The sequence below is a fragment of the Pseudophryne corroboree genome, chromosome 1 (genome assembly GCF_028390025.1).
Source record: "Pseudophryne corroboree isolate aPseCor3 chromosome 1, aPseCor3.hap2, whole genome shotgun sequence".
Taxonomy (NCBI): domain Eukaryota; kingdom Metazoa; phylum Chordata; class Amphibia; order Anura; family Myobatrachidae; genus Pseudophryne; species Pseudophryne corroboree.
In genome coordinates, this window is record NC_086444.1 from 1,062,768,851 (window position 1) to 1,062,796,658 (window position 27,808).

The window sequence follows — 27,808 nt, forward strand, 5'->3', positions numbered from 1 at the left end:
GAATCCCCCCCAAAAAGGGGCTGTATCATGCAGCCACTCCAACTAGCAGCATGTGGCCACACCCCATCACAACACATGCCCACGCCCATTTTTTGTCACTCAGTACCCATAAGAAAATATTTCTACTTGCACCATGATAGGACACAATGATCCCTATGGCTACATGCATATTAAATAAAGTTTCTCGTGGCCACTTACAGTATATGGAATCTCTTATAAAACACAATACACAAATAAATTCTGAAAAATATCAGTGTCTTTTCTTCAACAAGTAGATCTACATTTGGATGTCAGTCATGTTTATGACACGCCTCTCAGATTTAGCATACACATCCGCGCTGATAGGTGCTACAGTACTTTCACACGCTCCCTGAAACAATTTTTCAAAAGTAGGCAAGTATGGGTAGAGGGCAGAGGTACAGTATACAATATGGAGAAATTAGTATGTAACATGGACTTGGGTCACTTGGCCTCAAAATATAAAGTAACCGGTGTCCTAACTTGTACAAAGTATTCAGGGGTGTCATGTAGAGTCGCTGTGATACGCCCCATATGTTATGCAGACCACATGACATTGACAGTGGCTAAATAAGATAGTCTGGCAACTTCCAATGAACGGCAATCTGATATTTAGCCGCATTTAACATACTGAATGTTTAATACTGTAAGTGTTTGAGTGGGCCATGGGATATGGGGTATGGGTCTGGAAAGCAAATAATAAAATGGAGTACTAGGCACTTGAATTCCAGTAACAACTTTGATCAAATTATGGATCATCTCCCAATATTCCCATATTCTCGGACATGTCCACTAAATAAGCAGCAGGGTGCCTCGCTGTCTACTGGACCGGTATCTGCTCTCTAGTTCGACAAGAATTAGGTTGACAGTGTCTAGGTCGACCACCATTGGTCGACAGTAACTAGGTTGACAGGGTTTCTAGGTCGACAGGGTCTCTAGGTTGACCTGTTCTAGGTCGACAGGTCAAAAGGTCGACATGAGTTTTTCACATTTTTCTTTACTTTTTCATACGTGGACTACGACTGGGAACAGTAAACTGTGCCGAGCGCAGCAGTAGTGGAGCGAGGCACCTTGCCCGAAGCATGGCGAGCGAAGCGACACAGCGCACTAACTGGGGTTCCCGGTCACTGTACATCAAAAACGACACAAAAAAAAGATTAAAAAACTCATGTCGACCTTTTGACCTGTCAACCTAGACCATGTCCACCTAGAGACCCTGTCGACCTAGAAACCCTGTCACCCTAGTTACTGTCGATCAATAGTGGTCAACCTAGACACTGTCGACCTAAGTGTGGTCGACCTTCAATACCACACCCAATAAAAGATCTGAAAGGCAGTTTCTTTAATACAAAGTGAAATTGGTCTTTTGGTTAATGCAGCACGGATAGCAATGCATTCCTCAGGATACAGAAACCACCCCACCACCACCTCTCTCTCCCACATAAGTTCCTAAGTACTTGCCATCATTTTATGCCCTAGCTGCAGGAGACAGAACAGTCAGTACCACTGACCGGTCCTACATTTCCCTGCACATAGCTGCGCTATCTAAAAGACAGCAGCACCGATAATGGGGGTCATTCCGAGTTGATCGCACGGTAGCAGTTTTTTGCAGCCGTGCGGTCAGTAGGTCGCCGCCTATGGGGGAGTGTATTTTAGCTTAGCAAGTGTGTGATCGCTTGTGCAGGGGAGCTGTGCAAAAAGTTTTTGTGCAGTTTCTGAGTAAGTCTGAACTTACTCAGCAGCTGCGATCACTTCAGCCTGTCCGGGCCCGGAATTGACGTCAGACATCCGCCCTGCAAACGCTTGGACACACCTGCGTTTTCCACAGCACTCCCAGAAAACTGTCAGTTGCCACCCAGAAACGCCTTCTTGCTGTCAATCACCTTGCGATCGCCGCTACGATCGCGTCCTTTGTAAGGTCCCACACTGCCCGGCGTTTCCCGTCTCCGCCGGGCAGCGACGTGCCTGCGCATTGTAGTCGCAGCGCTACCGCAGTTCAGACCTGATCGCACCCGCTACAAAAAACTGCAGCGTGCGATCGGGTCGGAATGACCCCCAATGACAGGGTGCAGGCACACACCGCGGCGCAGCATTAATAGGGGGAAGCAGTATCAGCGCATATAACGTGTGCTTATACCACTCCCCCCATAAAACATTTTCATACATCTACCCCAAACTACCAGCCAATCAGCTCCGAACTGCCATTAAAAAGGCTGTGTTCCAAAAACTGACAGCAGGTGTTTGGTGGTTTACCTCTCTCCACTGCTTGATACTTTTGCCCCAGAATATTTGGCATTGATCTCCTGGATGGCTGATGTCACTGAGCCCTGAATAATTACATAGCATAGCTATTAGTTACTGCAACACTTGTAAAAAATACTTCTGTGTTTTGTAATCAAGTTAGTAATGGTAGGAATAGTCGTCATACCACTGCTAATGATGTCTTACACAAATGTATTGATATGTATATACTGTATATTACGTATACACAAATCTATATGAATTCAGTGATCCATGTCAGTGCTATCCAGGTAAGCCCTCATGTGCTGCTGCCATGACCTGATCTGCATATGATTAGCATGCAGCAGCAAGTCTCCCCTGCCTGCGGGAGCCTGGGCGTCACCTGTGAGGTCACCATTCATGTGCATTACCTCCCAATTCATTTACAGGAAGAGTTACAGAGTTGCGAAGTGTTTCACCTTGTTGGCTGGAAGAACACCTCAGTATCGTATTAACTACACACAGAACAATGGCTACTCTAACACCAGCACACAGCACACCTGGCTTCTGCACATGAAGGTAATCATTTCATAATATTACTGATTGACCTATTGCATGACAAATTCCCATAGTGAGATAGATAGTATGCTGGTGTAAAACTAGGGGTATATAGAAAATAAAGTGATCTAACTAAGGCCAATATTATTGCTGATCTGCATAAACTCTGTGTATGAGCACATACACATAATATCCCTTTAATCTGGGACACATATGATTTACACAGGTTCTGTGGCTTGCTAAAGCCAGGTGAAAATCAAGCTAGAGTTTAGCCAGCCACAGAACCTGTGTAAATCATAGGTGTCCCAGATTAAAGGGATATTATGGTCACCCTACAATACTGTATAGGTGGTTGGTGTTTAGGAGTCTGTTAAAAGCAATCTCTGAGTGACACAGAAACAGCCCTGGCAGAATGCCCCTGGGACAGCCTCTCTTACAGTCACTGATGGGAACCCAGGAACTCCTGTCACTTGCTTTGTCCCCAAAGGAAACCCAGACAGGCTTACTTACTGTAGATGCCACAGCCAGATTGGGAACAGGTTGTTTTGTTTTTATCAACAAAAAAAAAAGTGTGAAAAGATTTACGAAAAACCAAACTACCATGACCTACATACCTATGCTGGCGTGGATACTCGCACAGAAAGAGGTTGTGTGTCAGGTGTGACAGGTATCCGGTTACAAGTGCGTAGGCTACAGCGTGTATTGTATATGCCTAACATACTATATAGGCTATAGTACTCCCTCAGTACATTTGCTATATATCTACACTGCATTGTAGCACTATACCTAAAATGATTTTCAATAGTTTTGAGCAGAGAATGTACAGCCTTACCTTTTATTGGCACTAAAACCCCTGCATTTATATGCATATAAATTACTTATTGTTTAAGCCAAATTGTATTTATCAATAGGCAACTAGATGCTTTTTGTTGTGGTTTTGGGATTTCCTAAAACTGTGATTACAGATAATACAGAAAATACCGATTTTATTGTAACGTTGCCGGAAAGTGACCACAGCTTGTGTGTGATCCAAGTACAGCAATCTGAGAATCATCCACCAGACCTATTTCATCCAGGAGGTGTGTGTGCTTCTGAAGCCTTTCTTCAGTAATTCCATTTACTGTATGTACAAAACAATCCTTTTGAATGAATTAGTTAATGGAGCCTAGCTTAATTCTGGAAAAGAGTAATTTTTTACATTCAGCAACAGAAACATATCACTAGGATGGAGTGGGTCAGGCTGATGTCTGTGCAATCTGGATACTGTGTTCTATTCTTGCAACCAATGGGGGTAATTCTGAGTTGATCGCAGCAGGAACTTTGTTAGCAGTTGGGCAAAACCATGTGCACTGCAGGGGGGCAGATATAACATGTGCAGAGAGAGATAGATTTGGGTGTGGTGAGTTCAATCTGCAATCTAAATTGCAGTGTAAAAATAAAGCAGCCAGTATTTACCCTGCACAGAAACAAAATAACCCACCCAAATCTAACTCTCTCTGCACGTGTTATATCTGCCCCCCCCCCCCCCCCCCCCTCTGCAGTGCACATGGTTTTGGCCAACTGCTAAAAAATTTCCTGCTGCAATCAACTTGGAATTACCCCCAATATCTAAATTTACAGCATAAATTTCTCAAAGGAAAAGCTCAGGAAGTGGGTAACAGACCAGGATTTCTGGATAGCATTTCTTTAGCACTGGTGGTGTGTTATTCAGTGAACTTGTCTCTCGTATCTGTTATTGATCAGTCCTTGAAATGTGTCCTGTGTGTTTTTGACCTTTGAATTCTAAAGTTTCTTCCCCTATGGTATGTGACATACCATGCATAAAACCAAATAGAGAGCAGCAGAAGATACTATAAAGCACTGAGGGTGAGGGACTGAGGCCCCTGAGAAGTATATTTATTGTCGACACATATTGTGGCACTAGAGTGATTTTTCTGGGCTATTTACCAGAAAACGCTTGCCAGAACAGTAGGTTCGATACCTACATGTCCCGGGAAAAGGTTGGAACTAAAGTTACAACTATTGTTATCACTTTACTGTCGGCTAGGACATTGATGCGCGTACGCATATTGCTATAGCTATGAGGGGTGAGGTTATGTAGACAGCCGAGTAGTGGGGACCCAGAGATACCCTTTAGGCAATTAGGCTTCCATAGGGTCAGATCAAATAATGTCATCTGAGGATGGCATTCGCTAATGAAGCCAATCTCTAGTAATGCAAGTCCGCAGCCCCCATTGCAAATAATGGGGGCTGCGGTATCCTGCGTTCATTTTCCTGACACATTAGATATCTCTGATATCTCCTGCAATAGGCATTTGTGAAATAACAACTATACTTGTTATGCAAAAATGTTAGGAAGCACTTAATTAATAGGCCCTTGAACATGAAGTCATAGTAGGCTATACTAGTAAGGAAAAAAGTTATTGTATACATATATAGATTTACTGAAAATGGTAATTAGATGACTAACACCTAGGGTAACTAGATCAGCCAATTAGTTACTGTTTATGTGCCTCATGCCTAAATATTAAGATCATTTATGTACACTGACTCTAATGCGGCCAAGCGTCTTGTGTAATTAATTTGTGTACACATGTGCAAGGCTCTTCTGGTAACCCTACTAACATACAGACGAAAACCTCTTCAGCTTTGTAAAGCATTAAAATAGGTTTGTCTATATACTGTAATGAGCTATTCCTATCTAAATCTAATCTACAAAGCAATGAATGAGGGACTCCTGTAACTCTGAATAATGCCATGTTATATAATACCCCTTTTCCACTAAAGTCGCAGGTCTGACCCGGGATTTGGAACATGCGGCGCAACCCGAGAATATACTGAGTCGGCACCATTTACACTGCACCTGGGTGCAGTATCTTGCACTTGGAGAAGACATCATCTCCAAGCGCCAAGAAAACCAGCAGATCGGAACCCCCAGGGTGTGGCCTCGGTAACATTAAGCCATGCCCCCAATTGGAAGTGGCCCACGTCACGCTGGCAGCAAGCCCAGCACTCCGGAAGCTGCTGGGCTGCCCCCAGCCTCCGGCACACACCTTTCACAGCCAGCGCTGCTGTCTGCAAAGCAGGACAGACAGTAGCGCTAACAACCTGCCCCATGCCCCCAACCTTCCGACCGCCTGCGGGACACTGCGGTCAGAGAGGTATGGGCTCTAGGCATGCTGTAAACGTGTCCTGGGTCAGATGACACTACACCCATACTGAGGTCCGTCCTGGGTCTGACCCTGGTAGCTACATGGAAAGGATTCCCGGGTCACTTGTCCTGGATTTTTTTAGGGATCCGTTTCTACTGCCAACAAACCGTGCCGATGCGTGCCCCCGTGCAGGTTTTTTTAAACTAGAGGAAAAACTAGAGGAAAATGGGTATAAAATGCACATAGAGCAGCACAGTGGTTAGCAATGCAGACTCATAGCGCTGGGATCATGGGTATTGATTCCAACTCAAGGCACTATGGATGTAGAGTTTGTATGTTCTGCCCATGCTTGCCTGGGTTTCCTAAAAGTGCTTTGGTTTCTGTCCATATTCCAGAATACATACTACTAAGTTAGTTGGCTTCTGACAAAATGAACCCTTTTGTATATGTCTAGTAGGGAGCAGAGGCGGTTTAAAAGAGGAGAGGGTCCGTGTGCAGGCTCCGATCATGCACCTTCCTCTCCAGTGGTGCCAGTCTCTAGGAACATGGTGCCCGTGCCTTGTTCCCGGGGACATCTCTACAGGGCATGTGCAGGTCACCAGAAAAATGGCCATAGCAGCCATTTTTCCAGTGATTTCTGCAGCTGTACAGTCAGTGCCCGTCCGACATAGAGGCAAGTATAATTATATGGCTGCAGGGTGTGTGGACCCACCTGGACCCAGGGGCCCATGTGCATCGGACACCTTGTACCCATTACAGATATGCCAGCGGCAGGGAGTAAAGAATGTAAGCTCCACTGGGGCAGGGTGAAGATGATGGTCGGACTTACAGTAGGTGTTCAATTAAGCAGCCAGTTATGCACACAATGACAAGAAAAAGTTGATTTCAACTCGGGATTCTGCCTATTATAATGAACTTCTGGTGGTAGACACTCTGCATGTTTGAAGACATTGGGCCGTATTTATAGTTGTAGGTGCAACTAGGATTGTGCACTGAGCATGCATTGTCGCTCATAGTGCTCCAATGCCGCATTATGATTGACATGCTGCCCCCAGTTGGGGGGTGGAGCCAGGGCAGGGACCACTTTACAAAATGGGGACTTGTCGCTCCCGTTTTGTAGGCGTGCCGAGGCCAGGATCTGCGTCTTCCGATGCAGATTTCCTGGCCCCAGCAGAAGATTTACGGCAGTTGTTCTCAGTAAGCTTAGGTTGGTGATCTGATGCTGCATCTTCAGACACAGAACTCGGGTCTGTGATGCTGGTAAAAGGCGTCATTTGTCTTCAGACGCCTCCTGCACCATTTTCAAGATACTGCAGTGATGCAAACTGCATCCATCTCTGAAACAGGCCCATTGTATATGTTTATAACAAAAATGGCTTTATGCTTATAATCTCCAATGTCACTATTAATAATAAGGAAAGAAAATCTGATGGCACAGCAGGGGTTGGGTACGATATCCCGGCGGTCCTCCACCTAATACCGGCATCGGCATCCCAATGGTCAAAATCCTGATGAACTTTGGTGAGTATTCTAACCCTCCACTGGAGCGATGTGTAACCAGCCAGTATGTTGACCCGACAGGCCGACCTATCAGAACCCATCCGGGTGGTGACCGCCGGCCTGACTACATCCTCACATCAGGAGTATATTCACACAACAGCAATAACCTTTAAATATATATTATATGTAATTGGACATGCAATCTTTCTAATATGTCTTGAAACACTGTTGCAATTGTATGTATACATACTATACATACATACATACATACGTAAACAGTGGTTAAAGTGTTCTAGTACTGTACTGTCCTCTCACCTGTTACTTCAATTGAATCACTGTAAAATTTAATTCACTTGCACTTTCCAAACAACCACTGTTACATTTCTATGTATAAATACATACAGTATAATATTTATTTATTCGTTAGTTATTTTATTGTATAGTGGATAGTCTGAATAATGATGACTGAAAGCTTGTACCCGCTATGAGATTAGAAAATACTCAAAACAGGTTCGGGCTTATTTGTCTAGTTGACAAGAAACATGGCTTGTTGTGGCACGTCAGTAAATGCGCACTGAGAAGCAGTACAGCCAGCACGTTAGCTTATTGTGTTGCATGGATTTTTCTGTCTTGCCTTAATCCAGATCTATTTTATTTTCCATGTTATTTCCATCTTGGAGATTTGTTTGCCAGTCCTAAGATACCCATCACGATGAAGCACCCCCATATGTTTCATAAGGCGGTACGCAAATGTTTGAACAGCTGCCTGCAAGCTGAAATAAGTGAAAAGTGACCTGTTTGAGAACTCAAATGGGACTTTTCGCGTTGTTATAAAAATAAACTATTTCACTTTAGACGGGAGATCGTGAGCGATAAACAATTGAATATCGCCCATAATGTCCAGACATTATTTACAGGAAAACTGCACAGTTTGTTGGATCCACCTCGCTGGATTAATTCACTTTGGTGGATGCGACCGTGGGGTGAATTCACTTAGGTGAGAGTTTGGTCCCGCAAGGCGTTTTCACAACAAATTCGATTTGTGAATTACATTTGCAATTTAATTGAAACTTGCAGTCCTTTCTCAGAGTAAATTTGCTTGTTTTTGGCTGCACCCCCTTGAGCATGTGAAAAAGTAGGTAAAATCTTTATTTTACGGTAAAAATATCGGGACTTGCTTCAGAACCCCTTGCCCACCCCCCTAATGACTAGTTAGGCATTTGGAAGTTTTCAATTAGCTTTATTGGGCCAATAATTACATGTTATTTTTGGGGTGAAAAAATGGCCTCAAAGTACCTCAAAATCAACTTTTTGTTAGCTTATGTACCCCAAATTTACTGAAAGCATTTCAATTAAAAATAATTGCTTTTTATCATTTTTTTAGATTTAAAAATAAAGAATGAAAAGTAGCCACAAATTACTCCCATATCACATTTTTTTTCCTTTCATTTTTCAGTAAATTCCTTGGTAATTAAATTGAGCCAGGCATTATGAAATAGTGTTATATAAAGTGATCTTTTATCAGCAAGTTTAACATTTTGATGCTTGCTGAATAGCATACTAATACTAAATGATAATAATAATACTAATAATAATACTAATAATACTAAACCGCAATATTCAGCGAGATGGATATTAATGGAGAAGATAATTGTGTTATCTTCTCTGTTAACCCTTTACTGAATAGCGGGGTTGCGATAAAAATGCAGAAACACTCGTTTACGCATTTTTATCAGGAAAATAAACATCCCGATGAGCTAAACTGTTATGTCCTGTAGGACTACTGTAAATGCCATACATAAAATGTCTAGGGCCGAGGCTGCCCAAGAGCTCAAAAAGTTCAAGAGAATTAGTAGTCTATTAAGACCCAATGCAGTAATGCCCTGATGAGTTTCATCTGTTGTCACCAATATTCACAATGATAACAGATAGCTTCTTGGATCAATGTAACATCAGGCCACACATTCCTACAGTATAGCTGCTGGAGAGGGATCTAAGATTACACTCTGGTGAAACTGGTGTTGCTTATAGGCTGCAGTGGCTTATGACATCTGACCTAATTCAGCATGGATCATAGATGTGCAAAAATCGCACATCTACGAAACCATTGCACTGACATGCGGGTGGACTGGACACCCAGCTAGTGGTGCAAATATGCTGGTACGTTCGGGTACGGAGTACCCTTAAGAATTTGGCAGCGAGTACGCAGTACCACCTGCCACACACTTTGCCATTGCCACAATTATAAGTGCCACAAAGCAACAAGACCATGGTGCTTGGCAGCATGATGGCTCCTCACACTTTGTCAGGGTTACTGGGAGTGTGACAGTGGCTGTATTTTCCTGTTATCATGGAAGCATTACTATATATTGTTATTAAATTGGGGGCATTACTATATACTTCTATTATACTGGAGGTATCACTATATATTTCTATTATACTGGAGGCATTACTATATATTTTTAGCCTTGCCTCCAGAATCCCCAAAAAAGGGGCTGTGTCATGTGGCCATGCCGCTATTGTCATGTAGCCACTCCCACTAGCAGCATGTGACCACGCCCCATCACAACACATGACCGCGCCCATTTTCGTCACTCAGTACCCATAAGAAAATATTTCTACTTGCACCATTGCACCCAGCACAGGACAAGTCCGCCCCGCATGCCGGATCCTGCCCTCCCCCCAGCAATTATACGAAAGCATCACACGGCGGTAATGCTTTTGCATGTTTAGGATAGTCTACCACCATGTTTCAGGTCGCAACGGCTGCATGTGATGTCATGCAGCCGCAGCGGCCTGCCCCGTAAAAACGGTCTGGACATGCGTGCGCTGTCCAGACTGCGCCCCCCCCAACAACAGGCAGAGGCATTCGCAGATGTGAGAGGCATCGCATCTCACAGTGTGCACACGCGCACAGGACTTCAGCATGCGAACCCATGCTAAATTAGGCCCTATATCATGGACAGGATCAGAAAGTTATGATGTTGGACTACATTGTATTCCTTTCCTATAGAGATCTTGGGGAACGTTGGTGCCATCCTTGTCCTTCTTTATAGCAGGAGATATATGTGATATCTCCTGCTTTCCAGCTTTCTTACATGCCCCAATACTAAATATGACAGTAGACTAATACCCCTTTTCCACTAGCTCAAAAAACATGGGTAAATACACGGGGGCGCGTATTTACTAGAGATGTGCACTTGAAATTTTTCGGATTTTGGGTTCTGGTTTTGGGTTCGGTTCCGCGGCCGTGTTTTGGGTTCGATCGCGTTTTCGCAAAACCTCACCGAATTTTTTTGTCTGATTCGGGAGTGTTTTGGGACCCTTTTCCACTAGCAAAAAACACGGGTAAATGCCATTTACCCGTGTTTTTTGCTAGTGGAAAAGGGTCCCCCCGCAAAAACCCAGATCAAGTAACCCGTGAATCCTACCCGGGTAACTAACTACCTGGGTAGGACACGGGAATGATCCGGGTAGGATTGTAGTGTAAACGGAAGCCGTGTCGATGCGACACGGCTCCTGTTTACACTGTATGGAAGGGCGGCGCTGGGAGATTATGTGATCTCCCAGCGCCGCCCCTGCCGCGTCACTAGCAGCGTCAACAACCCGGCAATATGCCGGGTTGGTGAGCGCAGTGGAAAAGGGGGCTGAGCACGGGCTGCAAGCTGGGTAGCACCCGTGTCAGGCGCCCGGCTGCGACCCGTGCTCAGTAGGTGGAAAAGGGGTATTATTCATTAGACACTAGAAAAAAGCTAATTACCGTGATTATAGCTTTTAACAGATCTGTTTTAACAAAATATGTCAGTATTAATGTTTTACATTAAATATAATGGAATTTGCTGTTTATTTCTAACATTAATTATTAGGTTTGCTTAGATTAGGGCCATAGCATATGTGCTTCCACTGTTCATATAGACAGTTTTGAAGCTGGCAGGGTTGGAACACCATGCAGCCAATAAGACTGTTATATACTGCAGAAAATTCTATTAGCACTGAGGTTCCGTAGTAGAATTCAGTAACTTCGGTGATAACATTGCCCATATTCCTTCCTCCCTATTAGGCACAAGTAAAAAGGAGCTAAAACCATTGTCAGTAACAACAGTGATGCTACTAAGGAAGCCGTGTGTCTTGTCCTCTCAGCCCATCCCCCACTAATGCCATCAGTACATATCTGCAGCCTCCTCTCCCAGGAGATCATGTAGTAATTTACACTTGCTGAGGGGTCTTACAGTGAGAGGAGATTGCACCGTATTGATCTATTGTGATAAGTTCTGCCCCCTACTGATCACTGTAATTTGCTGCTTTAATCAGCAATGAGAAGCGGTCAGGCCTGTCTCATCATATCTATGGAACCCCACGACACATTTTAGCAAACTCTTGCACATCCTTGTGCTACAAAATTGTAGCAGTCGGGGTCAGGTGAAAAGGTTTTCCGGTCTGTAGGTTGACCACACTTAGGTCGACAATGTCTAGGTCAACCATATGTAGGTCGACATGGTCTCTAGGTCATCATGTACTAGGTCGACATGACAGAAGGGCGATATGAGTTTTTCCCGATTTTGTTAATTTTTTTTTTTACTTTTTCATACATTCTGTTCCACGTGGACTACAATTGGGGTAGCGGAGCGAGGCACCTTGCCCAAAGCATGGCAAGCGAAGTGAGCCATGTGAGGGGACACGGTGCACTAATTGGGGTTTCTCACTCAATGGAGAAAACAACACCAGATAAAGTAAATTAAAAAAATCATGTCGACCTTTTGTCATGTCGACCTAGATACCATGTCAACTTACTTGCTGTCGACCAATAGTGGTCGACCTAGACACTGTCGGCCTAAGTGGGGGCGACCCTATGATCGACACCCGGTGAAAAGTATAGTCAATCTAACCACTGATTAATATTAACAACTACAGAGGCTGGTTATATAAAGTTGCTCCAGCCGAAAGATTGCAGTGTCAAACGCACTTCTAATAAAACAAAACTTATATTCTGATTTGGTTGTTCATATTAGCATAAAAATGTGGTCAGCTCCTATCACATAATGATAACGTAAGACACTGGTTCCCAAACGCGTTCTTCAAGTTTCTTAACAGTCAAGGTTTTAAGGATATCCATTCTAAAGCACAGGTGGCTTAATTAGTACCTCAGTCAGTTTGTCTTAACAATCTGTGCTCATGCATGGATAGCCTTAAAACCTGGACTGTTAGGGTGTCTTGAGTTTGGGAACCACTGACTTATGGTATTCATCTCACTAGTCAGATTTATTAACATTTTATTGCAAAATATGGTTATAATAACTAGCATTTGTGACCCATCAGTCGCAGAGTCTTAAGTTTCTCTCTCCACTGTCACCTGGATGCGGATGTCTGCTCACCCGACCACAAACTCTGTATGGTGTTCGGGTCAGTCCATCATGGGCAGTGGGAGCTGTTGGTGGGAGGAGGTCTCCCACTGCCCATGATGGAGCTGGGACAATCATTCCCGATTAGTATATAGGGCCTAATTCAGCATGGATCGCAGATGTGTGAAAAAATGCACATCTACAATCCATTACCCTAACATGTGGGGGAACGCCCACCACAGTGCAAGTCCAACCCGCATGCCAGATCCAGACCCCCAGCAAACATGCGAAAGTATCGCACAATAACGATGCTTTTACATGTTTATGGTAGCCCTCTGGCTATGCAGCCTAGCTGTGAAGGCAGGTGGCTACCCGCAATGTTTTGGGTCGCAGCGGCTGCGTGCGACCTCACGCAGCCACCGCGGCCCGCTCTGCAAACGGTTTGGACATGCCTGCGTTGTCTAGAACGCTACCCCCCAACGCTGAGTCATTGCCCCTTTAACAACGCCGCGACACCCCTTCCCACCCCACGAATGCCTCTGCCTGTCAATCAGGCAGAGGCGTTCGCACAAGTGACCGCACGCACAGTGTGGCTGCTGAGCACGCGCACACTTAACAGGGCTTCAATCAGGCCCATAGACAGCTACCGACAGAGTAAAACCTTGCACTTTCACAAAACTCTTTATAACAGGTACAAACATACCCATATAGCTGTATAGCACGTGTCATTATTTCCCATTGTTTCTGCCATTTGTGGAATCTTGCGGTTATGATAAATAATTTACACTGACAGCAATGTCCACTACGTTCATATCTCCATGACATTCTGTATACAGGAAAAGTATATAGCATACAGTATGCTGAAGCAGCTTACAGAGTTTATACTACACTCATCAATGATTTATGTGAATAGACTTTGTAAAATACAACAACATCCAGTAAAGAAAGTTACGGAGAGGTAAGACAGTACACTGGGGTACACACCAATTTCATTTTTTCCCCAGAACACATTCTATAGAGGCTCATTCAGGTGCAATTGTTCTTGCTGCTGCTGTTGCTATCTTTTGCGGTACTCAATTGAGATTATATGGTAATATGGGCAGAAGCTAACCTGAGCATAGGGACACCCACTGCAGTCACATCGTGTCTGTCCGATGGCGTATAATTACATCGGTACTATTGTCGCATATCGGGTCATCGCGCAGTGAGTGCCTCTGTAGACGCACAGGCTGAGCTGCTCTCCCAAAAGCAAAATCTTTCTCTAATGGACAAAACCATGTGCACTGCAGGTGGGGCAGATGTAGCATGTGCAGAGAGAGTTAGATTTGGGTGGGTTATTTTTTTTCTGTGCAGGGTAAATACTGGCTGCTTTATTTTTACATTGCAATTTCGATTTCCGTTTGAACACACCCCACCCAAATGTAACTCTTTCTGGACATGTTACATCTGCCTCCCCTGCACTGCATATGGTTTTGCCCATTAGAGAAAGATTTTGCTTTTGTGATCAACCCTGAATTAGGCCCTTAGTTTCACAGTAATAACAAATGGACTGTATTTAGACATGGTAAATGCTAAATAAGCTTGCAAGAATTAAATAAAATATTAAACGATCAAAGAAAAAAAGCCAAATAAATTCTAGAATAATACATACATATTGTTACACCAATTTGATTCACTGGGGGGTGAGGAGGGTTGCATGCACAATGTTAGCCTACCATATGTGCGGGTGATGTATGCAGTTCATACCATCTGCACCTCGTGCCGGAACATACGATATAAGGTTGCATTTAACTCAATTGACCCCCATGATCATTAATATTCATATTAGTGACATTGTATTCGGTAATCTAGCCAAACTGAAATAGTGAAATGACTTGTATTGCTTCCTGTATTGCAGAGCTGTGATAAGACATGTTTTTCTTATCATGTGTGTCAGGCAGGCTGTGACTGGCATAGACTCAGATTCTTGTTTTTCAGGTATAGAGCGTCGGTAAATGACAAATGTTGTTGGAATTTTCATTACAAAGCTTGCAAAAAAAAAACATTGACACGTGAATGCAAAGTAAATGTTTTAAACAACCTTACCATTTCACAGGTGGCTCTCCATCATACATTAACACACATGTCTAATATTTCGTAGACTGTGCCCACGCAGGATCCATTCTGCACATTTGCCGACCGGGTTCAGTGATACCGCACGTAGATCCCCCAAGCCTCTGCCTGATTGACAGGCTGAGTCATTTGGGTGTGGGGTAGGGGGTTGCGTGGGCATTCTTGGCCATTGTCCATCACACTGATCTCCACCCTCCTGGACCTGCCCCTGGAATGTCATGCATTACTTCCGGGGTTTGTTTACAAAGCTTCAGGTTGTAAAATCCAACATTTATGCCTGATATTTAAAAGGGCAATGCCATACCTCCCAGCATTTGGATTCCTGAAGGAGGGACTCCCCACGTGGCACCAAAAAGGGGGCGTGTACTATTGAAAAGGGGCGTGGTCTCACGTGGATGCCCCGATCGCAAGCCACGCCTCCAATTTTTGCCACAGTGGGGGCATGGCCATCGCTCTGTGAGCTGCTGGCCATGCCCCCAGTCCCTCTGCCTCACTGGAATAGATGCGCACAGTATCTATTCACTGCTGCTCTGCTCTGAACTGAGCAGAACAGCGAATGATAGGGAGCCTCCCAACTGCCCCCCACCACCACCACACACACACACACACCACGGGGCACTGCGGTTTGCGATAGGGACAGGGGGACAGACCCGAAAAACGGGACGGTCCCGCAAAAATCGGGACAGTTGGGAGCTATGGCAATGCTTTTCAAGCAAGACACGGATAGTTAATGCATCACCCTTTTAAATGTTATGCCTAAACATGATTAGATGTGCTGGGTTTTCCAACCGGATGGTTCATAAATAAACCTTTTGATGACGGGCGCCGATCTGTCTCCTTTAGAAATGACAGCGTGCTCCATGTGCTGTGTACACACTGTGCAATAATCGGACTGTCCAGCCGAGAGTTGGATGGTAAAAATCCAATTATTGCACAGTGTGTACCTTGCATAAGAAATACTGGTGGCACTTATAATAAAATGCCTACTGTTATAATGGCTTGTATGCCTGGGATGACGTGGCTTGGAAATACTCCTCAGAGAGCAGAATACAATTATGTCATTGATGAAATGATGATAGGCCAGAAAAATGTCAGGATATATTTAACTCCAATCCAATATCACAGTCTCCAGTCAATAGAAAAAGTGACCTTTACAAAACCTCCCGCTGTGCTTTTTCCTTCTAACTCTGATGCTCTGTCTTGTATAAAATGAGCTAATTTTCATATTTTTGACAGTTTATGAACTTCCAAAGACTTTTTCTTTTTTCACACATAAGCTACGAAATGTACCTTTCTGTAGCTCCCTAATTTAGGCACAAGCCAAGGACTAAGATGTATTTCCTCTCTAGCACAAATCCCTGTGGTTATCATTACTCTCCTTTATTGTACCACATTACTCTTGAAATTGGAGCAATCCATTACTCTCGCTGTATTACAGTGGATATAAGAAAAGAAAACTACATGTCTCATCTCTGCAGATTTTATATTGGCATGCTATTTATAAAAGCTAAATACTCCAATAGCTAAAAGTATTTCTATTGAATTTAATGGGCAGCTGTCATCTTCTATTATGTTGTGTAAATTGACATATAATTAATCTGTGCAATGTTTTACAATACAACAAACTGCATTCCTGCCCACCTTCAGCAGTATTGAATAGTTTATGCATATAGCCTGCAGTTGTCACTGCTCTTATTGCAATCTGAAGTGGTTTATTTTGTATAACAAAAAGCTTTATAGAACACCGTGCTGAGCAAGACCTGCGGGAATGTTCTACATTCCACCTAATGACATGTTTACACATTTTTCTGTAACTTTTGAATAATACATTTCTCCAAAAATGTATGTAATAAGGGATGATTATGCAAAGGCTTTCCCATGATAATCGCAACTTAAAAAAATATTCTTTCCCTTTTTGGTTGTTTTCATGTTTTGTTCTGTTTTGTTTATACCCAAGGTCACTTTTCCAACAGTCTCCTTGGAACATACTGCAAAAGCATTTTGAACCTTCATTATGGAGTCTGTAGATGGGATTGAAATGCTGGAGAATGACCTTCCTCTGCCTTTATGTGCTGTGTGTGGGCAGCAGCATTCTACTGAAGAAAACCACTTTTACCGATATACTGAAGAAGTGGATGATGATCTCATTTGCCATATCTGTCTACATGCACTCATACAACCGCTGGACACTCCATGCGGTCATACGTACTGCACTCTCTGCCTCACTAACTTCCTTCTCCATGAGAACTTTTGCCCCATGGATCGAAAACACGTCATGCTACAGTCTTGCAAAAAGTCAACAGTGCTGGTAAAGAACTTGTTGGATAAACTTATGGTTAACTGCCCTTTATCAGAATATTGTGAAGATGTTCTTCAACGATGTGACCTAGAGGATCACCTCCTGAACAGGTAGGCCTCATTGTTTAGTACTATCTGTTATACAATTTCAAACCAGGGTCTTCTCTCTCCTTATTCTCCTTGATCTGTCTATTGCCTTCAACATTGTTACCATCCTCTCCTCCACTCTATTAGGCTCTGCAGCTCTGTACTATCATGGGTCATCCTCACACCTCATGAACTGCATTTTTTCAGTCTCTACCTCTGATTCCACATCCCACTTCCTTCAGCTACCTCTATGTGTCCCACCGGAAACCATTCTCAAGCCACTTCTCTTCTCCCGCTACACCTCTTTCCTTGGAAATCTCATAATTTCTTTCAGTGTCCAATGTCATCTGTACACTGGCAACACTACAATCTACCTCTCTTGCCAGACCTATATTCATCCATCCTGCATTTTTAACTGCTTATACGCCATCTCCACCACTGCAGGTTAACATGGCAAAAATAATTTGTTTTCTCTCCTTCCAGGGTCCCTCCACATCTTGCCCCTCTCATCTCTCTATTTTCATAAAATCCACTTGTCTTGAATGCCAAGTATGCTGTCTCATGTCATTCATGGCACTGCTCTCTTCTTTCCTCTCCACACTCAGGTCATATCTAAATGTTATTGCTTCCACATCTCTTAGATCCAGTCCTTCATCACAAGTGATGTCACCAAAACTCTCACCAATGCACTCATCATTTTCTCCATAGGCTACTGTAACGTCCTCTTCTCTTGCCTTCCTCTCTATTGCCTCTCCCTGGTTCAGTCTATCCATTAATGCTGCTCCTACTCTCATTGTTTCTATGTGTACCCTGTATGGCACGGCGGTCACTTTGGTGCCTTGTGAATAAAGATAATAAGAAGAAATTACTTATGCCGAATAATATCTTTTGAAGCAATGTTTTATTTGGTATGCAAACCCCTTTGTCCTCCAGACTGCCTCTTCCTGCAGGGAACACAAATTTTTGTATCTTAATTTAACTATCGTGTGTTTGCAATGTAGAGTACCATGAGCATAACTCAAAAAGAAAAAGAAAAAAAGAAAAAAAAAAAACATCTCTAGAGGAGAGAAAGAAGAAGAAAATGTAAAAGAAAATGTCAGGTTTGCCATTCACCAACAGGCATATCAGTGTCTATACAAAATTTCCCTTCACCAGTATTCCCATTTTCCACCCTTTGTGCATGACAAGGCACACTGCAGTAATAGTGTCATCGTGCTGTTGAGATATACTGGGTTTGGGCAGAACTCTGAAGGCCCTAGGCATGTGGAGTTTGAACTGTACTTGGGTCCATGTATTGTACCAGCCTGTGTGAACGCAAAAGATGAAGAGGAAAACTGTAGAGAAACAGAATAGAGGTTGGTGACAGATGAGTTTGTAAAGGTGGAGAAGATTTTATAAAAAATTTGACAACTGGATTGGGCACTACGGGGAAGTGATTCTCTACTTGGTCTATACCCCTTAAAAAAAAAAATTCTGTGTGTCTTATCTCTACTGGGACTATCCCAGCCATCAATCCAGTGTCCTGTCCATCCTAAGTTCATAGGGAACCCGGTATCTGTGAGTTAATTTTCTCTACCTGTGATGGACATGCATCTAGAACAGTGAAATGTAACATTAGTAAGTTGCATTTATTCTGTTCTTCCCATTAACCGAATCTGTGTTTTCTATATGGCTTATGATTCCTTACTATATGTCCCTTGGTCCCGTCTATGTGTTTAATAATGTGGCTTGTGTTTTCTGTCTAGGGGATCTATATTGACTATGTGTCCTACTACTCCTACAATCTCTGGCAAAATGCCCTTCCTTCCTACAAGTGTAACATATATTATTGACCATTAGGGATCTGGGGTTTGGACTGATGGGTCTTTCCTGTATGTGCTAGTATATTTACCGTCCTCAACCTCTCCACCTGTTGTTCTCTGCGCCTAAAACACTATTCTTGTGATGTTCAATAGCACACTATCTAAAATTAGCTACTGTGACCTTTCCAATTTTGCAAAGAAGTCTGCACCCTGACACTCAATGCCTTATTGAGCCCGTCCATTTGCACAGAGACAGCCACCTCCCACTTGCCGAATTAGTGTTTACCAGTGGTCTTATCCAGATGGAGAGTTTTCTATTTCTGCAAAATACAAAAACAAAAAATTTTTTTACAAGCTTCTAGGTCATGCAAAGTATTTCATTCAATCCTTCTCATCCCGTATTAAGGGACTGTACGTGGTCCAACAAACATTTCCAAGCTCATCTTTACTAAGGGCATTACTAGGAATGAATACTTCTTATATGGTAACTGAAAGAAATACCCTGGGGTCAGAGCCGGCCTTAGGCATAGGCAAACTAGGCAAATGCCTAGGGCATTTAGTATGCTTAGGGGCACCAGCAGCTTCTGCTGATTAAAATGATATGCGGCATGCCTATATTCTGTGTGTATTCCTGGAAATCACTGTAATGTAGCGTTTCGTATACAGATACAGCCGCAGTCACACACAGAATATAGGCATGCTGCATATCATTTTAATCAGCAGAAGCTGCTTGTGCATCCTAGCCACATAGTAATGCAAATAAGATGCATTTTCATAAACAAAAGGCGCCCGACGTTAGCAGAGCTGCCAGCTGACTCATACCAGGCATCTCTTGCAGAACTAGCGGCGGTGCTAGGGGGCACCAGCCAAAATCTTGCCTAGGGCATCATATTGGTTAGGGCCGGCTCTGCCTGGGGTTACCTTGTCTCTGTACGCTTTCCTACTGGCAAATAATGTACGGACAGGTTTTTCTCCATTTCTGACGTTACTTTCTTGATTATTTTTTTTGTTTTATTTATTTATTTGTTTTACTATATATGTACACGAATGATACCATACTTACCTGTTCCACTGGTCTCAGCCACTTTCCCACAGGCTACTGCTCTTCTTTTACCGGTTGGATACTCCTCTGGGTGCATGAGAAATGGCTGAAAACGATCAGGTCACCTTCTCCTCCTAAATAAAACTTCAACATTCATTAGTACATATATAGGTTACAGTCATATTTTTCATATTTTTCATATTTTCTATAGTTTGTATGCTGGCCGTCACTGCTTCCACATCTACATAAGGCGGTGTACTTGCATTCTCTTTTTTTTTTCTACTTATTTATTGTTGCTACAAGTTCAAACAGTTCTTATATTTCCATTCTTGTCTTATATGACTTTGGTTAGACATACCACCTGCAATACCTTAGGATCAAACTCACCAACCCCTCTTGCTGTCACAGGTTTAAACAATTTGTATGTCTGACCCTTTGTTTTTCGGGATTTTATCAGACATATTCTTATCCTTAAGTTCTACAATACCTCTGGTTCAAAGCTGCTCACCTTAGGGAATGGTTCCCTATCTTTGTCAGTCATACGTTCCCATTCAGACAAAAAGTCTTCAGCGTGTGGACCATATTTCCCACACATAATACTTTTTCCTTTAAACTTCGCTGACCCCCTGGGCCGCGGCTCTTCAACCTGAACCCTGGTTAAACGTCCCTTACTTGAGCAACTGGCTCCCATAATTGTGGGCCTTTTCCCACAAACACCAAAATACCCAATATAAGGCGACGGTGAAAGTTCTCCGAGCACTTCCACCCACTCTCACCCACGCTGGCCAGTACAACGATACACTGTTGGTAGCGGATCGCAATGTACTCAACTTAGGGCTCCTATCAGACCTTACAACACCGTAATTTCTTTCGGTGGAAGTTCTGTTTGGAATATTTTCCTGAGAGAGGCAGCGAAAAATTCCTTTTCTGTATCTTTCAACAGGAATTGTTTATAGGGTGAAAAACAGAGAAATTAGATAACTATCCTTCACCCTTTCCAGTGAAGCCCACCAGGGAGATTTCCCGACGTTGTCAAAGAAAAACCCCTTTGTCTATACAATCACGTCTGCGTATGCTCTTCCACAGCGCAAATGACACAATGGTATCACGTTGTGCTGTGCAGAACAAACGGACATGCGATGCAATAGCACAGCCTATAGATACTAGTTATCTATATGACATACAATTGCTGTAGACCACTTTAGCCTAGACCACTCCAGACCACTTTAGACCACTTCAGTTGTATGGGATCACTTCAGACCACTTCAGTTCCTAATAACGCAGGGTAGCGAACCCTACGCCACCGGGCCTCTACTAACCCAGTGTTACCACTTCAGACCACTTCAGTTCTTGGGTTCAGTATCCACTCACTCCTGCGTTCGCTCACTCAAATACACTTTGTTTTTCTGTACAGAAAATTTGGATTCATTCAAGTTGGCAGCTTTACTCCAGAGGCAATACAGGTTTTAAAAAAATTATTTATACTAAATTGTGTTTTTATACAAATTTTTTTCAGAAACCGGGTAGTTTTGTGCTATTGTAGCGTAGATACTGTCCCACCTTTAAACTAAATGAATTATTGTGTAATTTGTACTTAGCGCCCATATTCTTACGCAATTTGCATAAACACGTGATCGTGCGTGCCTCTTACGCCGCATGTGCAGTTCCGTACTGTGTCCGAGACGGGTTCACTACGGTATGCCGGCAGTCGGGCTCCCGGTGACCAGCATACCGGCGCCGGGAGCCCAACCGCCGGCTTACCAACAGTGTGGCTAGCGCAAATGAGCACCTTGCGGGCTTGCTGCGCTCGCCATGCTACGGGCACGGTGGCGCGCTACGTGCGCCATGCTATTTTATTCTCCCTCCAGGGGGGTCGTGGACCCCCACGAGGGAGAATAAGTGTCGGTATGCCGGCTGTCGGGATCCCGGCGCCGGTATACTGAAGACCACCCGTCCGAGACACGTGTACAAAACCCTGCGTCCACAATAAATCAAATCACACAGCTTCTATAAATGTGAGCAATAAAAACTACTATTGCCCACTAAACACAACACACACTTGTTCCGTATAAACCTTTACAACTAGGCCAGACTGTGTTTGTGCTTTACGCTTACTTCCTTAAATATTTATTTTAGTTTTAACTATATAGCAACAAATGTATCCTATTTCACACAGATCTATAATGACTCTAGCAATAATCAATAATTTAAATGATATGATTCAGATTGGATAGCTATCTTGCAGAACATACACTGATATAAATATACACATAATTATAATAATATTATATATGTACCATTCACTGGTCTCCTGAGACTCATTCAGTGCTTCTAATTTGCATATCAGCAGAGGTTCATATGCCTGTTCAAGAGGGTAGTGGGACAGGTTAATTAACATTTCAATGGCTATCCTAAACTAGCAAGCAGAGTTACTAAATCCTAGAGGTAAAAGGAAAAAAAACTTTTTTTTTGTGTGTGTGTGTGTGTAATTCTTACATCAAGTATTCATCTCTTAACTCTCACTAGGCCCAGCTGAAACTATTTGTAACTGACTATGGCATGGGTTAAATGCATTGGTAACTCATAAATGGTGTTTTTGATGTGACCAAGGAAAGCTGACTATTCTGAGCAGTGAAAATCAGCCATTTAGAAAAATGACCTTCCCAAAATGGCCGCTGCTCCTCCCCCTTCCACATCCATGAGGGTTACACAAAATGGTGGACAGGCCATGTGGTTAGTCCAAAATGGAGGACAGACCATGCGGCTTCCTTTGTCACAAAGAAATCACACATCATACAAGCACCTGAAGTTATTTTAGGCCTGAGTTAAAAAAAAACCCACTATATTAAGGCTATGCAGCAACTTTTAAATATACTTTTAAACCTACTTAAACAGATAAACAATCCAATCTGAATCAAACACAATATGACTTATTTGAACCTTGTTTTGCAACAATAAAAATACATTTTAGCATCTTAAATATTATGAGAAACGCATTGTCCCTTGAATTTCATATCATTGGCTTACTGATAACACAAAAATACATTAACGTGAATGTTATTTTCATCAGCTTCTCAATGCGTCCATTGGAGCCGGTCAATTACAGCCACATTTGTAATGTACAGTGCATCATTAAGACCCTGATATCCCGTAAGAGCCCTCATCTAAGAATGCCAAATTGATTTCTCACAAATATTTAAAATGCCCGCTCTAATATATATTGTAAATGCCTGCACCTCTTACTACCATATATACGATAAAAGTGCGCTGTACATCGCAAAACACTGTATCCCATAAGAGAAAACAATACACCCACACATTATCTGAGTTCCAAAGCTCATTGATGTATATATTTGTTGTTAAAAGGATATGGATTCAATATATATTACAAAGTACAGTATACCTATAATTACATGAATACAACTCACACAGTAAACAGTTAGAACATACAATTACATACAGTTATATGCAGTTTCAGTTACATGCCAGCGATACAGTTACCATTCCCTCCAATGCAGCTTATGTCTCCCTCTCTCTGTAAATAAATACAGGAACTGAACTGCCAGCAAATCCTCCATCATCCTCTGAGACCAAAAAGCAAGTAACTGACCTCCTGTGTGGTCAGCTTATGTCTCATCTAGTTTCTGGGGGAGGGGACTCATGATGAGTCACCAGTTCCTTTGTATATGGTAATCAGATTCAGCCTTGAAGACATCCAAAGGGGCTGGCCTGAGTTTCCTGTTCATGATCTGTTTGGAGCTTCTAATGTTCTAATAGAAGTCATTTTAGCTTTTATACATGTAATCATAATTATCCGCTGCAATGTCCCACAACTTAATAACAAGTATCAAATTAATCTACACACCAATCTGCTTGTTTTAATAGTAAACATGACAGGTGTATCTGGTTCCGTTCAAATAATACACATTCATGACATTAATTCATTAGGTAATTTTAAATCATCATGATGTCTGGCGCTTGATATTATTATAATTATGTACTGTATGAAATAAGTGTCGAATCCAGCTCTGTGGCATGTCCGTGTAAATGCGTGTGTTACCATATTTTGCTGTGCTTGCTGCGCGTATTTGCAAGTATAGCGACTTAAATGTGTGTAGTTTGTATGTTCTCTATGTAATTTTTGACTTTGACTTTGACAGGTTGTAGCTACACAACAGAAATTATATTAATTTTAAATTTTACGGATGTAATTGAAATGTTGTAGTGTGTGTGTGTGTGTGTGTGTGTGTGTGTGTGTGTATGTGTATATATCTATATATTTATTTATTTGTGTGTGTTTTTTTAATATAATATATATATATATATATATATATATATATATATATATATATATATATATATATATATATATATATATATATAAAAAGAGAGACAGGGGGGGCGCTTCATAGTGCAAAATCAATTTTTAATTATAAAAGCACACTGCCACTGCAGTTTAAAACACAGCGATATATGCCCGTACCAGAACAAACTCCGCTGTGGGCTTAATACCACATGATATATAACACACAAGTGCCCCCGGCAATTTCTCCAAACCTCCGGCAGATCTCCTGAGACAGGACCTCAGCCCCGTGCCGCTGGACCGCTGGATACAGCCGCCGCACGTCGGGACACCGTCACCCGTCGATAACCACCGAGGCAGGAGGGGGCACGACCACACACGTCAGCAAGCCACGCCCCTACGCGTTTCGTCACAGACTTCGTCAGAGGGCTGGCTTGCTGAACGTCGGACATTACCTTTTAAAACAGTTCTCACCAATCAGCTACTTCCAATGATTAAAATACACACAGTGCACGCACCATAGACCGTCCATGTCTGGAGACAAGTGTCTTTCATTAAGTTAATTAAAACAATTAACTGGCTGGTAGTTTAAACAAATATTTTTATTATTAACATACTGCAGTTAGCTCGAATAAAACCCAGATTTAAAGAGTGCTATCCTGCTTATTGCAGTTTAATCGATCCTTTAAGGGTAAATAATAATTTAGTTATATGAGCGGTAATTGTGAATAACAAGATGATTAATCAACAATTAAGATTGACATTCGCCAGTCTAGTGTGGGAGCACTTTACAAGAGATTTCACAGAAACAAAATGACCCACTTCTACTAAAATGTTTCATTTAGTCCTAAGCATATTAAGATGAAATATTTAACAGCATTAAATCAGCACTTTATGTAACCCTTATTTACTTTATAAAGGGCCACGCGTATAAAAGATATAAATGGCATAAATGGCAACAGGTATAAGGGACATACTAATTGACATTTCTACATATAGTAACTTCCTATAAATGATTGCACACGAGTAACATGCTGAACATTCTGCTCAGCTAGTATTCATAAGTTACTATTTAATTAAGATTGACTGGTCACTATATTTTCAAAAAAATTATTATATTTTCAAAAAATTACCAAAAGATTACCAAAGTCAGAGGCGGTATTAATATGGGGGAACACTCAGACTACAGGATTTTTCCAAACCTCATATTCACCGTTCCTCAATAAATGGTGTCAATTCATAATTTTCGTTTAACCCTTTTGGTATCAAGGTATTTAGTGTTATTATCCAAAAGGTTTCCCTTTTAATCAGTTTTTTGTCACGACTGCCTCCTCTTTGGTCTTGCATCACTTGTTCAATTCCCTTGAATTTCAATCCCTTTGGGTCACTGTTGTGATGTTTATGAAAGTGTCTCGGCACACTATGGTTCATTACCCCATTTTTAATATTCCGCAGATGCTCGAGGACCCTGATTTTTAAAGGTCTTTTGGTCTTCCCTATATATTTAAGCCCACATGGGCACATCAGCATGTAGATAATATAGCATGAATTGCAATTAATAAAAGAATTAATCAGATGTTGTTCATTTGATATATTACCTTCAAAATATTTTGCACCTTTTAATCCCTGTGGGCATATTTTACATGATCCGCATGGATAAAATCCTTTTATATTTCCAAGTATTAACTTATTACTTGGTATGCGATCATCTGACACCTTTTGTAAACAGCTCTTTGAAATCATACTTTTTATTGTCTTAGCTCTCCTATAGACAATAGTGGGCTTAGTGGGAAGATTTTTACCTAATATCGGATCCATTTGCAATATGTGCCAATTTTTCCGTAAAATCTTCTCTACTGTCTTATTCGCATCATTAAATTGCGTACTAAAGGGGCATAATAGTTTTGAATCATCCTCCCCCCATTTCTTTTTTTCTTTATATTGAAGCAATTCTTCCCTCTCCTTATTTCTAGCTGTACATTTTGCTCTTTCTACTAGGCTGGTGGGATAACCCCTGTCATGGAATCTATTGCTATAAATGGTAGATTGTTCTTCATATTTTTCTATTCTAGAGCAATTCCTTCTCAGTCGTGTAAATTGTGAAAGAGGTATATTTTCTTTCCATCTGCCCAGATGACAGCTATCAAACTGCAAATAGCTATTGCTGTCAACCTTTTTAAAGTGTGTTGATGTTTCCACTACTCCAGTATAGACTGATTGTGATGAATCAAGTACCAAATCAAGGAATTCTATTCGCTCCCCACCTATAGTATGTGTGAATTTGAGATTAAATTCATTTATATTGATTTTACTCATAAAATTTTCAAATTCAACTTCATTACTATCCCAAATAATTAGGATATCATCAATATATCTCTTAAAAATGACAAGATGTTCTTTCATATCTCCAATCAGTATTTCACTTTCCCACTGACCCATGTAAAGGTTAGCTAGACTTGGGGCACAAATACTGCCCATCGCAGTCCCGCACAGTTGTATAAACCACTCATCTAGGAAGGTAAAGTAATTATGTTTCAACACAAATTCCAAACAATTACACAGGAAGTTGATCATATGTTCAGTCATTTCGGGATCATTGATCAGGGTTTGTCTTACAGCTTCTACTCCCTTTTTATGGGGGATAGCTGTATACAGAGATTGTACATCAATTGAGCACCACAAGTACTTTTTTTGCCACTCTATACCTCTGACTAATTGCAAAACTTGAGTGGAATCCTGAACATAAGATTCTAATTTTACCACATATTTTTTCAAAAATATTTCTATATATTCAGAGAGTCTAGACGTCAGTGATCCAATTCCACTAATAATGGGGCGACCTGGGGGATGAGACAGATTTTTATGAATCTTAGGGATATGGTAAAAGGTTGCCACTCTTGGGTTCTTGTTAAGCAGATAATTATATTCCTCTAAGTTGATACTGCCATTCTTTAGACCTTCAGTTAGTAGTACTTCAAGTTCTTCTAGGAACACATTTGTAGGATCCTTTTCAAGTTTAGAATAAGAGACTTTATCTAATAAAAGATTATATGCCTCTTTTTCATAGTACTCTCTATCCATAACCACTACCCCCCCCCCCCTTTATCAGCATTTTTAATGATTAAATTTTTATTATCAGCCAGTCCTTTCAATGCTTCAAATTCCTTTTTTGTTAGATTTTTATTTTTCAGGGAGCAAGGGATTTTGTCTATGTCATTCTTCACTATTTTAGAGAATAATTCTATATAGGGACCCTTTGATTCAACAGGATAATAGGTAGATTTTGATTTTAAACCAGATAATGAGCTTGTGCTCAAATTCTTATTTTCCCAGTTCCTAATGGGTGCATCTGATTTTCTCAGAAAATGGCGTTTTAG

The 27,808-nt window shown here is 41.9% G+C and overlaps 1 protein-coding gene across 5 annotated transcripts in view; it reads left to right on the plus strand.

Moving 5' to 3' along the window:
* Positions 1-2,528: 2,528 nt before the first annotated feature.
* The window catches only part of LNX1 (ligand of numb-protein X 1), a 291,491-nt gene continuing 266,211 nt past the window's right edge, over positions 2,529-27,808 (plus strand). For 3 of the 5 annotated variants that reach the window (XM_063920923.1, XM_063920924.1, XM_063920926.1), the window contains exons 1-2: positions 2,530-2,817; positions 16,857-17,308. In XM_063920923.1, the coding sequence (XP_063776993.1) occupies positions 16,914-17,308 (395 nt within the window). In that variant the 5' untranslated portion in view covers positions 2,530-2,817; positions 16,857-16,913. Of the gene's footprint in view, positions 2,818-16,856; positions 17,309-27,808 lie in introns of those variants that run through there. The other 2 variants (XM_063920925.1, XM_063920929.1) reach the window with 2 other exon arrangements.